Below are 18800 nucleotides of genomic sequence, written 5' to 3'. Positions count from 1 at the left end.
AACTACGTATGCCGTTCACAATCTACTGTCAATGTGACCAATTGTTAAAAGAAATTGCACAAAATTAAAATACAATAGATACAAATGCGAATGAATGAATGAGAACCCGACAATGATTTGTTTAATTTTACTCGTTTTCATAACACACTTATTACTATTGGGTACTTCCCTGGGTCCTCTCCCTTTGTCCTGGAGGTCCTCCTGCGTTGCTGCCCATCACACAAATGAACGAGTTGACAACCGCGTGGACCAAGCAAGTCGCCGGCGGAGCCACTTGACACGGCGCAAAAATGACATCGTGCGCAAAAAATTTCAATTGATCCGATTAGACAATTATCAATAAAATTAAAATTTATTCCAATTTTATTATTTTATTTTTAATTAAAATTAAAAATATATAGAAGTAAAAATAAATAGATAAATGATCAAAAAAATAATTTATATGAAAAATCGCAAAATTGACAACAATAAACTAAATAAATAATAAAAATAAATAAATAATTGATATGGAAAGTATATAAAAAAACAAAAGAATTGAAACAAAGAATGGATAAATTTCAGAGACAAGCTAGTGGTTCATGACGTCGTGCCTTAAGGCAAATTGCTAGAACTTCCCATAACATAAAATATCCAAGTGAATATTAAAAATTTTCAAATAGATTATTTTAAATAATGTCACTTTCATTATTCGTATTTTATAGAAAACTCAAAACTTTGAAATCAAAAATAAAATCGAAAGTGTCGATCTCTCAAAAAGTACAATTTTTTTCATATAGGAAGAAAAATTGTATCCACAAACAAAACACATACGCATCTAATTTTTCTAAGGTTTGCCAAAACTTTCAGAAACTTTTGAAACGTGATATGCAAAAATTTTTGGAACCACAGAAAGTTCCTAAATTATTGAATGGGTAAGTAATAAAAATAAAAAATAAACAACAAGTAAAAAATATTATATGCATAAATAAATAAATTTAATATCTAAATAAGTAAACTCAAATGAGTAAGTGAATAATCAAAAAATTGAACTATTTGTAAGCTGTATTTTGCCGTAAGACTTTGCGATATAGTGTAAATAATTGACTTAATATATTAGCAACTGAATCTAATAGAAAGTAAGTTCACTAATCCGAAATGAACCGTGCACAATTACTTAAATGTCACTTTTGACGTTACACGCAACGACACTGTTAAACACAAAATGGAATCGTAAATCCGAACGCGTTATATAATTTGCACAAGTACAACTCACCAGAATAATCAGGTGCTCGTCTGGCAAAGGGTCCACCTTGCTATTCATGCTCCGATGTAACGTTTGCGCCCTGTAAATAATATGAAATTGTTTAAAAAATATCAGAAAAAATTGTGAATTCTCTGAAAATGTTTCATATTGTTTGAAAATAATGTAAGTTGTCTGAAATTGTTTCAAAATTATTTAATAAGGTAGTGAATTGTCAGAAAATGTTTAAAAATCATTTGATAAGATAGTAAGTTAACTGAAAATAATTAAAAAATAGTTTAGAAATAAATGAAAAATAGTTTGAAAATATTTAAAAATAGACAGAACATGCTTTGAATAATCTGAAAATGTTTTAAACTGTGAAAGGGTTGTAAGTTGTCTGAAAATATTGTAAATGGCCCGAAAATATAAATGCATAAAAATATTGTAAATATTTAATCTGAAAATCTTGTAATTTGTTAGAAATTGTTTAAAAACTATTTAAAAAGATAGTAAGTTAACTGAAATTAAAAATAGTTTGAAAACAAAAAATAGTTTAGAAAACAAAAAATATATTGAAAAAAATAGCTTGAAAATAATTAAATAGTTTGAAAATAATTAAAAAATAGTTTGAAAATAATGAAAAATTGTCAGAACATGCTGTAAATTGTCTGAAAATGTTATAAATAGCCCGAAAATATAAATGCATAAAAATATTGAAAATACTTATTCTAAAAATGTAAATAGTCTAAATATTGTCTTAAAATGTTTCAGATGCTAACTAAAATGCTTTGTAGATAAATAGTACGAAGTAAATATAGATGTACATTTTCCAAAACCCTTAATGCTATGAAAAGTTAAACTAAATATAAGTTCTCTATTTATACTATACTAGCTGACCCGGCAAACGTTGTTTTGCTAAGTAAGGTATATTCTAAACAATTTCTAGAGAATCAAAAATATTAATACTATAAGTGTATAAGGATGTGTTGTTTGAATGCTATATACAATGAGGTATTATAAAAACAATAAACCCCATTAGTTTGTCTATGTTTTGTCAATTCAATCAAACTGGAAGTTTTATACACTTTCTATAGAAATCATGGTATAATCCAATCCAAGTATTTTTTTGGTATTTCGACTTATTGATTACGTTTTAAGCTTTTCAGATTCTTTTGGATTCTGGTTTTTGTGTATAATTGTAAATAATACTACTGAGCTTATACAAATTTTTCAAAATTCTGCGAGGAGAGATAGAAAATAAATTAGATATATCTGCTTTGACCTGCTTTTTGAAAAGTTTCAAGTAACATACCTTGAATTAAATTAAATTTAATAAAAAGTATATACGTAGAGCAGGGTAAGGCTTAAAGGTCCAATTTGAGTTTGAGCAAATATAAATTTTATTATGAAAATGAAACCAACTTCATCACAACAAATGACACATTTCAAACGAACAATTAGCTGACTACGTTCAGTAAAACTACAGACTTCGTCATTTTAAAAATGTGCTTTTTTTTGCTGCCTTTCAAAAATTTGTTATCTAGACCTTTTTACCCTATAGGCGGGGTAACTTGGAACGGCCAGATGGCAAACAGGTTTAATGTCTTATTTTAATTTTAAAGGTATTTTACAAAATAATTACATTTTTAACTAATGCTAAAAAGCTACCAACAGAAGAAAATACTTTTACTATAGATTTTCAAAGATAACCGTTTATCTCCCAATATCAAAGTCATAGGAATCAAGGTTATAGCTGGTTATACATCTTTCTCCCTTCACTTTAAAATAATGTTGTTAAACAATGCTTCAGCTTTACTGGATTTTGACACTTTGGTCGTGAAACTTTTAACCCCGTACCTTCATATATTACTAACCATTCTTTGATAAATTCTGGGAAATTATAACTGGGAATAAGTTATTCGACAAAATGTACATGTAAATGTAAGTAATGCTCTTTTTCAGTCTTGGTCGCGGCATTATTATTAAACTTCACTTCACCTTATATATATATATATATATATATATATATATATATATATATATATATATATATATATATATATATATATATATATATATATAGTCTTGGTCGCTGCATTATTATTAAACTTCACTTCACCTTATATATATATATATATATATAGTATCATAGATTGAATAAACTACATGGATAGTTTATAAATAATTAATTCTGAATTAGAATGAAAAACGGGCTCTAAACTACCTCTCTGCCACCAATTACTGAGCCACAGCAACGCGTGGCCGAGCTAGCTAGTATTTTTTTATATATATATAAATATACTATCAATTAAACTGAAAATCGGGATAAAAAGTATCCTAAGTCCTTCTCCTGGCTCTAAACTACCTCCCTGCCAATTTTCATTTAAATCGGTTCAGCCGTTCGTGAGTTATAAGTGTTAGCACATAAAGCGATCCTCTTTTATATATATAGATTTCTATACTATTGAGGGGCATGTGTAATTCCAGCTCGAGAAGATTTAAATTAACTACTTCAAAAGTATCTGGCGGGAATAGAATTATTGCTAGAAAAATAGAACATAAAACCAGATGATATCAAATCATCAACGCACCACTTAATACTAGGTTTTTTCTTGTGACGAGAAGTCAAAAAATAAGTAGACTTTTTTTGTTTTTGTAGAAATCATAATATAAAGTGAATATAATAATGCATATAGATAGTAAACTAAATTGGGAAATGCACATAATAATGAAAAAAGGAATAGATTGATTTAAAACTGAAGGAACTGAACTGGCTCATAAGAAAAAAATCCAAATTCTCATTACAAAATAAGCTCCTTGATCATAATTGCAATATCGATACATGGGATAGAGCTATAGGGCAGTGCCAGCAACAGCAATATTCTTATAATTCAGAGAGCTCAAAACAAAATACTAAGAATGATGTGCAGCGCTCAATGGTTTGATCCAGAGGGACCTAAAAATTCGTAATAGAAATCATTAAAAACAGAAGCTTAATTTTTCAAGACATATTGGACGCATATGTCAATCCCTAAATGCAAACAGCCGAAAAACTTAAGAACCTGAAGGCAAAATGGTTCAGGGATCTACCATCCACAATATAATGTATTCTGTTTTGCACAGAAAGTGCAAATTTTAATTTAATTCAATTTCCTTTACTTTTTCTTTTTTATTTTTATTTTCAATACCCTCACTTTTAACTTATAGGTTATATTGTTGTTGACTGTTGAAACTAGTAGAAGGTTATATTGTTATATTGCTGCAGACTGTAGAAACCAAAATAAAAAAAAGATCTGAATTGGAAATCGATACGTCAAAATAAATAGCTCTTAAATCACAAGCAAAAGTCAGCACAAACCGATAAAACTCATTGTTAATAAGGACAACAATTTGGAAAAATCAACAATGGAAATTATCTGGTAGAATATAATAAAAATGTACACTAAATGCCTATTATTATACCTTTTAAATGTCACTCGATTAGCTGCTCGGGACTGCTAAGGGGGCTCCATTTTTCCATTTCTACACGCGTCGACAACTTGCATCAAGTTTGCACAAACCATATGTAACTTTGGAAATGACCAAATGCTAATTTTTCTTGCACAACTAACTAACTAAAGTACTCACTTCTTGAAGAGATTTTACTTTTTGGCCATGTGCTTCCAATGTAGTCCCAAAAGAGAAAGAACTCAAACGCCATTAATAAGTTCTGACAGATCGCTATGGATGCATATAAATATGTGCAACTTCAGACTTTTCGATCAATGAACAGTAGCGCCACAGAAAGCGCCAATTTTAAATTTGAATTTTGACTAAATATAGATACAAATTGTTATAAAATATAATTCGAAACACTAACTTTAATTCAAATTTGTAACGCATTGCAAATATAATAAGTATTATTCAATATTGTACAGATTTCAATATTTTATTTATATTAAACAAGTTGCAAAAAATATAAAAAAGAGTGCTCGTAAGGTTCACACAATTGAAGTAAAACCTTTTTGCTATTGTACGAGATGGCATTTGATTTAAGTTAAAAATAAATACATCATATAACAATTTTGAATGTTTATTAGTAATATAACACTCGTGATACACACATTTTTTAATTGCAGCCATTATACATATTTATATAATAATAAATTACAAATTATATAATAAAAAGTTTATAACTAAAATTATATGTGCATTTGTATCATCTCAAAAATTAGGCACTTGTTTTATCTAAGTTTAAATTGTTATTTTATGATTAATATCATATGTTTATAATGATTCCAATGATCTTAACAATATTAATAGATTAATTTAATTACTTCGAGTTACGATTTAAATCTAAATGTAGCTCTAGTATCTAACATTAAGTTGTATAAAAATTTTACAGTTCATAAAAAAATCTTTTAAAGATCATACAATAAATAGGTATAATAACTAAAACAAGTATTTAAACATTAATACCGCTTTGTACATAATTATAAAATTCTTGTTCAGATATTTCAGCTTCCTTATTTGTCTTTCATAGTCTTTGCAAGATGTGAACAGATTGTTTCGAATCGATTTTATCAATAGGTGTTTCTGCATATAAACATATAAACATATAAACTTCTCCATATACAGTTAAAGGTATTAAAAAAAAAGAAATGAAAACAAAAATTGTACATTTATTGACTTAAATTGACATCTAAAACCATAATAAATATTGATAAACCTTATTCCATAAATTTATAAAAGAAAATTAACATTTATATAAATATAAAGATTGTAGAATATAAACAAACGTGATTGAAATACAAAATGTTTAGTCGTTAATCATTTGTTCAATTTTATCAATAAAAAATAACATTCAAATTTATTTGTGATTTATATATATGACAAGTTGCTGCATAGCATTATAATGTGAGAAACTATTGCAAATTGTATAATTTGAACTAATTGTATTTTCGACAAATGACTTATATTTTAAATTATTGAGAAATGTAATTAAAAAAGCTACTTTCAGGAGTATATTTACTGACGATTTAATGAAGACCGAAGGATGTATAGGTTTTTTGTTCTGAATTATTTATCTTTTTTTAAAAAGAAATCAGAAATTTTTTGTTCTTGGCATTGTTTTTGATGTTTATCAATAGCTACTTCAAAACTTAGGTCATTTGTCAAGTTAAGATTTGTGTTTTGCATACATATGGTGCTTTTTACTTTTTTATGTGAAGCATTGTCAAAATTTTTGTTGCTTTGGGCACATTTTTCTAATTCCTGTAAACTCTCTAATAACGAAAATTCCAGAGGACGTTTTCCTTTTGCATTCAATTCATATGTTTTATCAATAGTGTTATTACTAATTTCATATGAAATTGCATCCTTGATTTCCTGATTCACTACTTCATTGTCACTAAAGAAAGAATGCTTTTTATAAGAAATTACTTCATTTTCTAATTTTATTATATTCTCTCCAGAATTTTTAATTGCTTCATATGAATAACCTTTCTCCTGTGAATATATAATGCATTATTTTTATCTTTCTTATATGAAGTAGAATTATTTATTTCACTAACATCTTTATGCTCTTTGTGGACTCCCATTAAGAATGTATACAATTCATCTGCATTTTTATTGGATGTGTGAAAAGCACAAAGATAATTCCAAAGCTCTCCTAAAAGAATTAGTAAAATTGTATATAAAACTAATTTTAAAAACAGTTCCCATAAACATAATTATCACAATATCTCACCTACAGTAACTTCATGGTCTTTTAAAAATTGCCACATTAGATATAACGTCTTGCATAATCTTTGATCTCCAAAAGTAAAGTAAGCAAAATTTCTTTTTACTATTCGAGCTACCATTATCTGTAGAAGTGCTTTTAAAGTGGCATCACCTCCAAATGCACCACAACCCCAATTACCAGTTGCAACTGGTTGTGGCTTATTTAAGTTTGTGCCATAAATAGGCCTAAAACCTACATATGCCTGTAATTCAGGTATATGCAACATTTCTCAATTTATAAAAAACATTATAGAAGACTACAAATATGTATTGACATACTTTATTTAATTCTCTTTCAATTAAATTTGGCATATATTGATGTGCACTATTTCTGAAATGCAGCGCATCTATGGCAACAATAGTACATTTACGTCTTCTGCTTAAATCACAAGCTGTTTTATCCTGGTAATCACCATCCCAAGAAAAAGTTCTACTATATCCTTTATACTTACTAAATCTCTCACAACCTGAAAGCAAAAAAATAAATAAAATTATTAAACATTTGTAAATAGATTTATAACTTTGCATTTGGGTTTAGGCAAATAATATTTTACCTGTTATTATAAGTGCTTCATTAGGCTTCAATTGCTCAGTAAAAAGTCTGCTTATTATAAGTTCAGGAGAAATTACAAATCTGATTTCTTCCTGCACACAACCACTTCCTAAAACTCCCCCACCTACGAATCTGGAAAAGATATTTAATTAATATAATAAAAACTTTAATATTATAACTGTATAGACTGTATAAATACTTTACTTAATGTAATATAGAAAATTTATATATAACTATTTTTCAGGTTTGTTAGCTCACTTATTGGCAAAATCTACTTGTAGCATATTAAGCCCGTCATCTTCAATTGTTCCTTCACTTGTTACATGGATTATCATATCGCCAATTTTTTCTTTGCGTTCATGCCAAATTGGTAAACCAGCAGCTGAGATATGTTGCCTTGTAAATGTTACTACATTTTTTGGTACTACGTCATATAAAGTGGAAGTTTAATTAGTATATTGAAATAAATTAAGGATGTTACAGAAAATTTCAGACCTTCACTACAAATTCTTCTGAAATAATGACAAATGCATTTTAATTTCTCAATTACATGTGTATTTGTTTTAGAGCCAGCTGCATATAATCTAAAAGAAAGGTATTTATGAAATACAATGAGTTATTAAATCATGCCTTCAGTTGGAACAAATAAAGCTGTAAGTACCTATTAAAATTTATATCAGGAAACATACTGTATTCAGATTCTTTCTTGCTAGAATTGCGATGAGGAAAAGTGCATAAAAATGCATTAGCTAACAAACTTGATATTTGTTGCTGGCTTAGAGATACGGAGTAATTTTTATTCTGTTTTAAATGTGGCAAACCGCACCTTACAAGTTTTGGTAAATTCAAAGCTAATTGAACTATAGAAGGTAGAGTATGTTGAAAAAAGTAATTAGTTTCTTCTTCTTCTAAAATCTATAAAAAAGTTTTGAATTACCAAGAACTGTATCATATAAAGACTAAAGCAATGTGCAATAAAAATGTTGAATAAATTAAAAATTAGTTTATCATAGAAAATATTATATACTGACCTCATCAAATAAAATTTGGAGAGATGTGAATTTCCATACATTTTTGTATTTGGGATTATATGCTAATATAGCTTGCTCCAGTTCTGCACAACAAGTAATTTCTTTACTAAGTGTCTGTTTAATTAATTCCCAGCGAGACTTTGAAATGGGAACACCTTCCACCTTAAAAGTCATACAAACTTTAGACAAAAACCAAATGTTATTACATATTTCTATAATATGTAGATTTATGACAATGAGCTGTACAAGTAAGTACACTATTGTACAAGTAAGTACAATATTGTAAATATTTAGAAAATTCAAACAATGATTTTAAAAAATACTACACACGCACTTTGGGAAGTCTACATTTTTAGAATTCAGGATGACTTTCAAATACCTTACATAGACAAAGGTATTAAACACAGAAATTGAGAATCATTCAAATAAGTTAGTAAGACCAGTTCTCAATGTTCCTGCTATAAGAAGACTCAAAAAAGATTGACTTACCTTAACCGTAATTATAAAATAGCAAACAAACATAGATATTTACCACGATTGTGTAAAAACTTTGTGACGAGAAGGGCATTTTAACATGATGCTTGTCCCAAAATTGTAATCCATTATGGGGTTCTGGAACATTGCTTTTTATAGGCACTGAGTAAAGAACAGTATGATTTGGCTTATTTTCTATTGGTAAACTTTCTGAAGTACAATTCTGCAGAACTTCGATGGGACATCCCATCGATGGGAGTTGCTCGATTGGAATATATTGACTGGACATTGTTTAACACAAATGCTATTGTTGTAATTAACAGGTAGTGCGTGTTATTGCGTACAGGACATTATGGTATAACACATATTCAATACTTAATAACAGATAAGAGATTTGTTTCGTTTAGGCATACAAAATTTTCTTGATAACATATTTTAAATATTGTAAACACGTTCAAATTAATATAACCCATGACAATTATAACCTTGCACAACCATGTTAAAATGTCAAATTGTGAAACTGTCAAATCGCCATTTTGCCAACTTTATTACAACACTGCAGTGAAGTTGGAACATGTGTGTCCGTTATAATTCAAAAAATATTTGATATAGTATTTGTTAATTTTTTTGAATATGAGTAATTAGTTTAAAAGCTTTATGTAATTTCTAAAATAATGCAAAGATAGCACAAGCCTTTACGTAATCAAGTGTAACTGCAGAAAAACTAAAAGACCTAAGTACCTATAAAAAAGGCAGAATCCAGAAATAGAAAGCCGAAACTTAGGCTTGGCATATATTATATATGCCTATATATATATATATATGCCTATATATATATATATATATATATATATTTATTTATTAATATATACATATAATTTTTTATCTTATCAAATAAATTATTAGTATGTTTATCTCAAATTTTATGATGATATTATCACATAAAACAACAAAATTATACTGTTTCTTTATTAAATTATATTTTTAATACAATTATATAATTTTTCTATGGAAAAATTGGCAAGATTATCTTTAACCACACATCATTGTTGTATATAAAATATACTCTTTAATATCATTAAATTATGGCAAATTCAAGAATGGTATTATGATAAATACAAATTTTAACACAATCACATACTATAGATACAAATTCAGGATCAATAATACTGAAACAAAGAATTTCACTTAAATGATGCCATTTTACTATTGCAATTAATTATAATGTTCTTGAATAAAGATTACTTATATTGGCACCAGACTTGCTGTTGTACTATACATTCATATTATATATACATACATACATACATACATATATATATATATATATATATACATATATATTATCTAAATCATAACTAAAAGTATATACAATTTCTTAAATGTAACTGTACAAGTATTATACCAAAATAGTTCAGAAGAGAACATTATTTGCTTCACGATTTGGCACTAGAAAAATCCAATATATATATATATATATATATATATATATATATATATATATATATATATATATATACATACATATATATATATATATATACATACATATATATATATATATATATATTTCTTTATTCACAGGCATCCATCCATTTATTAAGAAGAAAAATAAAGTTACGTTTAAAAAGCCTACCAACATTTCGAATATCTGTATGACTGTTCTTGTTTCTGTATATTAAAATTTGAAAAATTAGACAAAAAGCAATAACCATTTTGAGTTGTGTGCACCTAATAAACTTTACCACACTCATCTCAATATGATTGTTCGCCATATATGATTGTTAATACAATCCTTTTGTTAATTGTACGTGTGTTGTTTTAAATTATGTGTTTTATCTCCTAGTACTCAAAATGTTGATAGACTCATAATTTTTTAAACCTCTTCCTAATAACAGGATAGATATTTGTAATAAACTTTGTTGTAATTTTTTACTAAACTTCAATCCATGAATAGTTTACTGTTTCGAGTTTAGTAAACAGAATAAGCATATTGAACTGTTCTCAAACAATATTTTAGAATCTATGTAGTCTATAATTATCTTACAAACAAGCATTTACAAATTATATACTAAAAATTGTATTATACAGTAAATCTAATTAAAAATAATAATAAATTATTCACATTTAGAGTCCACGGCATTACATTTCTCTTGTAGTAATAAATAGATATCATTTCATTCATATATGATCATTATTCATAGTAAATTTCACTCACCATTGCACTATGCACAATTTAAAGTAGAATAAAAATTTAAATATTTTACATAATGTTATCACAAGTTTTTACAACGTTGCTCTATAATAATTATAAACTGTGTTTGCATAACACTCATTTCTTATCATCCATTTTATTTTTGTCTAAAGATGATGAAACCATTCCTCCTCCTGGATAGAGTTTGTCCAAATGTTTTAGAGACTCGTTGAGGAAATTCTGTAAGTATAATCACCATTATTAGATGAAATCTTAGAATACATTACTCAATTTTATGATTAAGTAATATAAATATTTTTTTAACCAATATAAAGTTTCATTTAATACTTTTTAATAATCTATTTCGTTTACCTGAATGGCAGTCAAAGCAGCGACTATGGCAGGTGATCCAAAACCATGTGAAATTAAAGAAAAATGTGTTAGGTGACGTTGAATAGATGGATCTAGAAGATGTTGAGGCCTTGTATTGCATAAAGGAGAACGATCTTGGTTCAGCAAATCCATAAGCTCTTTTGTGATCTAAATAAAACGCAATATTTAATGCAATTCTGTACCAACCAGGAAAAATATATAAACAAATATTTTTTTAAAAACAAACTTACAATTTTGGAATCAAGAAATAAGAAAATAAATCATATAAGACTGCAGGTAAAAATCTTACTGGAGAATAACGAACTACACATCACTTTTATTCATAAAGAATTATGATAGATTTTTTGTTAAGTACCTGTTTAGTATTAAGGAGTAGTTCTTTTCTTCTGTAAGAATCCTGAGGTTCATTATGCTGTCTTGACAAATATTCAGCAACTTGCCTTGCTGGAAACTCGGTTTCACAAACATATCCAAAATCACGTGCCAAATGAATAGCTTCACCTAAATAAAACCAACAAAATACTTAAATAATATACTTAATGACAATATATATTTATTTATGTATAATTATTCAATATGTTTTTCTCACCTTCGACTAGCGACGTAAGAAGTGTTACATTTGCAGCTTTTCGCCTTCCAGCAGGTAAATTTAGCCCAATCTTTTCCAACTTTTCTCGGAGCAGTCGTCCGCCGTTTTTACTTTTTGCTCTAAAAATAGAGGAATAATATGAAAAACTAATAAACAATATAGGTGTGAGTGGAATTTTGCCTGAATGAAAGTAGTATAATATATATATATATATATATATATATATATATATATATACATACATATATATAAATTTAGTATTAATGGGGTCTTTAAGAATTTATGTTTTTAAGATCTATTTTAATGGTGTTTGTGGATATAAAAAAAAAGTATCATGTTATCTTATTCTCGTTTTTCGTGAGAATCAATAATTTCTATAAATCTGGCAGTCCAGTAACCATTTATCATGTTTTGGATTAATTACTAATTAACAACGGATGTCAATATTTCAAGTTGATTTTGGACCACACAAGACGTCGTATTAAAATGCGGAAGTTTTCAAAGCACACTAATTTGTTCAAATAGAAAACAGACAAATGTATGAGAACCGCGATAGTTTATAAATATTTATTACAATTATTAAGTTCTTTAGATTTTTTTATTACCTTCGCAGTACTCCACCAAGAAGTGAGGCGTTCAAGCATTCCGGAGGAGATAGTCGCCTCTGAACTTCTCCGACTGTTACTTTATATTTTGATGTTGATGATAATAAGGACAATCTACCAGGTACTGAACAAAATACATCTCCTGGAGCACCTAGACCCAATCCTGATCCGTCTTTACCGCTTTTCATAGCTAGAAAAAAAATTAATTCAATATAGATAACTTCGAACTTAGATTTCAACTACGAAAGAATTTATTTTCAATTGATTTATGAAATATTCAAAAATATCTAAATTAAAATTAAATTCAACTCTAAATTTTCACCCTTCTTTCACAAATCTCTATTTCGTAGTTACCATTTTAGATTATTAATTCATTTAAATATGATCAGTTTCAGATTAGGTTTGAACTTGCAAAGACTATTAAGGGACATTTATATGTGGCGTGCTTTGCAGTGAGTAAACTAATGAAATTTTTTTGTCAGCTGATGTGTAATTATGTTACGTAGTTATAGAATTTATTAAAACTCTCCTTCGATAATTGAGGTTGTCGTAGAGTTATAATTTAACCCTTGTGGCTGTTGACTGTATTAAACACTGATTTGTTTGTATAGTATGTATTTGTTGGAGTTCTGATTACAATCACTGATTGTTACTAAGTTGTAATGAAAGAAGATATATTTATTGGTTATTTATTATACATGTTGTTTCGCGGACTTTACTTTTAGAAGTGAACAATTAGTTCAATTAAAACACTGGCTACACCCTCTACCAGAGGTAGCAACTTTTCCGGGTAAAGCTTAATGTCTTGAAGGTTGTCACCTTCATGGCCAATATAATAAAACGAAAATACGTCCGAACATGATGTTTTTTCTTTTGCAATCAGTTATTTTCATACTAAACATTGTATACTAGAAATATTTTTTATGGTAAAACAGCGTTTGCCGGGTCAGCTAGTATACATACATGCATATATATATATATATATATTTTTTTTTTCTGTAAAAACGATCGCATAAAAGTCAGCTCGACATCTGTTTATAAAACGCCCCTCTCGGCGGGGTCTATTGGCACATTACAATTGAAAATAAGCAGTCTGAAGGGATCGGAGGTCCTTATATATATTTTAATAGTGTTAATTTGACACCTAAAATGCGACTACACCGCGAATTGTACGAATTCTTTTGTAATAAATACTGTAGTGTATGTTTTTAGTACAATACGCTTTTGTTGTATGGAATAGTCGAAGCAGTTGTATTTTTATTAATTAGCCTGTGTAAAAAAAAACGAAAAATAAAATACTGAATTCAAAATTTTGTAGGTATTAATTTTAGGTGATATTTATTTTTCTAAATTTAGAATAAAAATTTACACAAACAATTAATTATGAACCACAGCATAGATTTAGATATTTCTATATTTATATTTTCCAACAAGTTTTATGCAAATCGTTGAATAAATATAGTGTCGTAAAAACATGATAATTAAGTGAGTGTAAATTAAGAATTAAAATTTATAGCAGGTTTTAGTTGTAGACACTTAATGAATTTATAAACGAATATAACGGTCGAACGAGAAGAAGTGTTTGTTTCATAAAAAAAGTCGTAACTTTGATTTTGTGTATAAACACATTTAATTTATTCGTAGAGTCAGCGTGGGAAAAGTGATTTTCAAACAGATTTCGATATTGACTAAAATAGTTTTATTGGGTAATGGAATTATTAATATTTAGTAATTTTAATAGAAATCATAGATTTCTTACACAACGTTGGGTAGATGAAATAATTATTTCAACTTCTGTTACTGCTGCTTGATATCAGACTGGCCGAGGCAAGTATCGCACTTGTAATCTATGATATGAAGTTTATATGCTCTAACTACTACGGTACCAGAAAGCTCAAATAAAATGAAAAATAGAGTATACTAATTTTCATATAGCGATTTGTATTCTTATTAAATAATAATAATATTAGAATCAAGCAGATTTATAATGATTACTGAATTTTATAATAATTACCCAAGATTAAGGCAAATCCAGATTGTAAATATTTTTTTCACGATTATTTTCATTGTTTACAATATAGCACATTTTTTCAAAATTGCAATTTTAATTTATATAAATATTAACAAAAAGACTTACTTTTCAAAATTGGCAGATCAGTCATAAACCCGTTATCATCCATCCCTGTATTCTGTAATTGAAAGAAAAAATAGTTATAAATTTCTCTTAAATATTTATATAAAATTTATAAAATAAAAAGAAAGTATATTTGCAATAAATTCACATCGGAAGCCATAATTTTAAATAATGCGGAAGTCCAATTAAAAATATATAAATGCTAATTAGAAGAATTCTCATAATAAAATGTAAGATTTGATAAAAAAAACTGTTTTTGATTTGGACTACGTCAGCAAACCTTAAGTTTCAACTGAAGCCATTTATGTGAAAAATCCGCAAATACTTATAGTTACCAATCTAATATATTCTAAAAATATTTCTTAACTTATTACAATAATATTTTGACTGAAAGATGTATTTATATTTATATTACCTGTCCATCATCAACGGCACTTTGTAAAGCCTGATGAAGAGTCAAAGGGTCATGTTCGTGTCTATGGGGTCCTCCTGTACCCCCAAGAGAAGCCCCATAATCTGTCCTTCTATCACCCGAATATGGAAAACCGTGCGTCAACTGGGTCTAAAATTTAAAAAATTTATTAAAATTAGTAACAAATAATCGTTACTCTATTATTACTTGGAATCTGTACTATATTTTCTATTACATCCTTAATATTATATTTAAAAAATATGTATGTTACCCCCTACATGCTACGCACATTTTAGACATAACGGTTTTGAATAGTGATCCTGATATATGGAGGGTTCTTATCCCTTAATATCGAAAGGAATTCGGCCCATTATGATTGGAATTCATATTGAACATTTGTTTGCATCAAATCACTACGTATATTGTATTAATGATACATTGAAATTTATTAAAAAAATAGCTAAATTCCAGCAATTACTTTAGTCTTGAGATATTTTTAGTTGATAATAAACAAAATGTGCTCTAATTTACTTTAAATGATTCACTGTCTAAACGACTACTAAATCGAAAGCATCCAAATATAAGTTTTATCCAAATGGGAACAAACCTTCGATGAATTCCAGACGAATTCCGGACCGTGGAATTTTTATAGAAACACAAATTCATTCAAGAAGTTTGGAATTCTTCACAAAGTTATTAATCGGAATAAACTTATCGACTCGTTTAGTAGTGTGACTAATCAATTACTGATGAATACAAATTATGTTCATAAATATATTAAAAGTTTATCAATGAATTCATTCATTTGAATTTCATCAATTCAACTCACCACATGTCCTTGTAGTTCTTGGTCTCTGTGAGACCTGTGAAGTCCTAATTGATCTTGGGGCCCCCTCAGACCAGCAAGTTGATTGTAATGGTGCAGAGGAGCATGGTGTAAAGACCCTAAGGGTTGACTGTATGGATCTGCACCGAGGTATTCTAGAGGCCCATGATTCTGGATAAAGATAATTGACACAAATTATTAAAAATTATACATATTATTATTAATAGGAATTGGATAAGATGGTAATAGATGATTGAAAAAAATAGTTTATCTTCTATATATATAAAAATAAGTCGGGTTTTCCTTCCTGACGAAATAACTCCAGAACGCACAAACCGATTTCGACAATTTTGCATTCGTTGGAAAGGTCTCGGGCTCCGCAAGTTTTATAGCTAAGAAAATTAGTTGTGCATGGCATCGTGTCTTAATGCAAGCTGCTGGAACTTCACGCACCGTAATTAAAAATTCGAGTAATGACATTAGTGAGAATTATCAGAATTATGCTTGGTTAAGTCAACGAGCAATTCTTGCCGCAAAGAATAATGATGTACAGGCACTGAAATTTACCATTCAATCAAAAATTGCTGGCGATTTGGTGACATACCAATGATTCCGACTGGTCTTCCGTTTGACTTCAAACGATTGCAATTTTCAGTTCGCCTTGCGTTCGCAATAACAAGTCGCAAGGCCAATCGCTTAGTGTTTGCGGGATAAATTTCAAATAGATTATTTAGAAAATCATTGTTTTTCACATGGGCAGTTAAACGTTGTCTGTTCACGAGTTGGAAAACCATCCGCTTTGTTTGTGTTAACGTCAGACCAAAAAACAAAAAATGTGGTTTGCCAATGAGCACTTCAATGAAACGGATAATTTGCGGATTCACTTTCATTTACTTAGAGAAGTTCAACTAAAAAACACTTCATTTTTGTAATCGAAATAAATTACTGTTGTATAATAAAATCAAATTTTTCCTTTTCAAATATAAAACAAACAAAAAATTTCTTCATCTTTCTCACGAAACCATCTGGTGGAGAAACGGAGTTCGTCGGGTTTACTAGTATATTATATATATATATATATATATATATATATACTGATTAATAATTTATATTTTTTACTATAGTATTTTCCTACCTGTTGTTGCGGCGGACTTTGAGCCGCGTGGTGAAATGGAGGCGGAAAGTAAGGCGGTTGAAAATCGCTCTGGGCAAGGGCGGCCTGATGCGCATGCATAGCAGCAGCTGGACCGCCGACTGAACCACCGTGTCCTCCGCCGTGATTGTGGCCACCGGCACGGCCGTTTCCGCCTCCGTTGTTACCGCCACCGTGACCGGCTCCTGTCCCTCCGCCCGGGTTGTGCGTCACGTAGCCTGGCGATCCACCGGTCAGGCCTGGTATCGAGCCGTGCCCGGTTAGCCGTTCCTGGAAGAAATAGAAAAGAAATAAAATTAAGTTAATTTTGAATGAGTTTTATTTAATTTTATTGCATCAGTACCACTACTACTTCTATAAGCTATACAAAATCAACATCCAATAATAGTTGAGTTGAATTAAGAGTAAAACTAGAAACAGATTAGATAGAACACGCGAAGATGAAAAGAAGAATGAAGAAATAAAGGAAGTGAAAATTTAATAGAATTAGAAGTTAGAGAATAAAACAGAATTAGGGAAAGAGAAGAATGAAGAAGTGACTAGGTGTAATACGAGGAAATAGATTAGAACAAATTGAGATAACTAAAAAGAAGAATGAAGAAATAAAGAAGAAGGAGTTGAATAGAATTAGGAGTTAGAAAATTAAAAGATAGAGAAAGAATAAAGAAGTGAAAAGAATTATTGAGGTAACTAAAAGGAAGAATGAAGGAATAAAGGAGAAGGAGTTGAATAGAATTAGAAGTTAGAAAATTGGAAGAGAGAGAAAGATTGAAGAAGTGAAAAGAATTATTGAGGTAACTAAAAGAAAAAATGAAGGAATAAAAAAGAAGGAGTTGAAAAGAATTAGGAGTTAAAAAATAAGAGAGAAAGAAAGAATAAAGAAGTAAAAAGAATTCGGAGTTATTAAGAAAATTGAAGAAATCAGCTGAAAAAACATTTGATAGTATAGAATTTAGATATAATGTGATGTGATATATAATAAAGATGGTATAAGAATGTAAAAGGTGCGAGTATGACTAAAATAATGTTCTAAAAAAATCAGGCATAAAAGAAACAAAGTTATACAAAATAAACAAATACTCAATATCAAAAAATCAAATATGTAACCATTTTTCGCTTATGATGTTGAGATAAAAATCAGGTTTACGCGACGCAGCATGTAATAGCTAGTAGTTATTTTGACGATACCCATCGAATTCTTTATTTTACAAGAAGATACTATTACATTATCTACACTATTATCATAATGCTCGATCGTAAAATTAAAGGAGTGTCATATGTAACTTTTAAACTTCAGTGTTATAAATGTTGACAACGTGTCAAACAAAACGCTTTCGAAATTTTTATCAATGAATAATTAGGAAATGGTTATTGTATTGCTGTGTATCTATGTGTATGTTAAAGTATTGTAGTTTGTGCATAAAATGAGGGAAGATTTGAAGCACGATACT

The 18800-nt window shown here is 28.6% G+C and overlaps 2 protein-coding genes and 1 long non-coding RNA gene across 4 annotated transcripts in view; all 3 read right to left on the bottom strand.

Moving 5' to 3' along the window:
• Positions 1 to 4916, bottom strand: LOC113383294. The gene is made up of 3 exons (XR_003367731.1): positions 4685 to 4916; positions 1253 to 1322; positions 1 to 273 (listed from the first exon to the last, which is right to left on the bottom strand). It is a non-coding gene; the product is annotated as an uncharacterized LOC113383294 (long non-coding RNA).
• Positions 4917 to 6229: 1313 nt separating this feature from the next.
• LOC113382901 (poly(ADP-ribose) glycohydrolase-like) lies at positions 6230 to 9542 on the bottom strand. Its single transcript, XM_026621150.1, has 10 exons — positions 9102 to 9542; positions 8570 to 8731; positions 8200 to 8453; positions 8034 to 8122; positions 7797 to 7962; positions 7540 to 7670; positions 7265 to 7452; positions 6951 to 7188; positions 6775 to 6872; positions 6230 to 6709 (listed from the first exon to the last, which is right to left on the bottom strand). Exons 1-10 carry the CDS (start codon positions 9330 to 9332, stop codon positions 6281 to 6283), a joined length of 1986 nt encoding a protein of 661 aa, XP_026476935.1. The 5' UTR covers positions 9333 to 9542; the 3' UTR covers positions 6230 to 6280.
• Positions 9543 to 11183: 1641 nt separating this feature from the next.
• Positions 11184 to 18800, bottom strand: part of LOC113383358 (transcription factor AP-2-epsilon) — a 540995-nt gene continuing 533378 nt past the window's right edge. For both annotated transcript variants that reach the window (XM_026621630.1, XM_026621629.1), the window contains 9 exons: positions 17332 to 17619; positions 16200 to 16367; positions 15374 to 15520; positions 14962 to 15013; positions 12825 to 13014; positions 12220 to 12338; positions 11986 to 12131; positions 11610 to 11777; positions 11184 to 11477 (listed from right to left, as the gene is read on the bottom strand). In XM_026621630.1, the coding sequence (XP_026477415.1) occupies positions 11376 to 11477; positions 11610 to 11777; positions 11986 to 12131; positions 12220 to 12338; positions 12825 to 13014; positions 14962 to 15013; positions 15374 to 15520; positions 16200 to 16367; positions 17332 to 17619 (1380 nt within the window). In that variant the 3' untranslated portion in view covers positions 11184 to 11375. The remainder of the gene's footprint in view (positions 11478 to 11609; positions 11778 to 11985; positions 12132 to 12219; positions 12339 to 12824; positions 13015 to 14961; positions 15014 to 15373; positions 15521 to 16199; positions 16368 to 17331; positions 17620 to 18800) is intronic.

Source organism: Ctenocephalides felis, unplaced genomic scaffold (genome assembly GCF_003426905.1).
Source record: "Ctenocephalides felis isolate EL2017-DRISC unplaced genomic scaffold, ASM342690v1 CF-g0.4_SCAFFOLD_03570, whole genome shotgun sequence".
NCBI lineage: Eukaryota > Metazoa > Arthropoda > Insecta > Siphonaptera > Pulicidae > Ctenocephalides > Ctenocephalides felis.
The sequence above is the reverse complement of the archived record's forward strand: the minus strand, read 5'-3'. Positions and strand labels throughout refer to the sequence as shown.

What these genes read in the sequence shown, in the direction of transcription:
- LOC113382901 (XM_026621150.1), bottom strand. Translation starts at nt 9,332, where the DNA reads ATGTCCAGTCAATATATTCCAATCGAGCAACTCCCATCGATGGGATGT. An exon ending in AAAGTTTTTACACAATCGTG is followed by an intron (nt 8,732 to 9,101) that starts GTAAATATCTAT and finishes ATGACTTTTAAG; the next exon opens with GTGGAAGGTGTTCCCATTTC. An exon ending in TGAAGCACTTATAATAACAG is followed by an intron (nt 7,453 to 7,539) that starts GTAAAATATTAT and finishes TTTTGCTTTCAG; the next exon opens with GTTGTGAGAGATTTAGTAAG.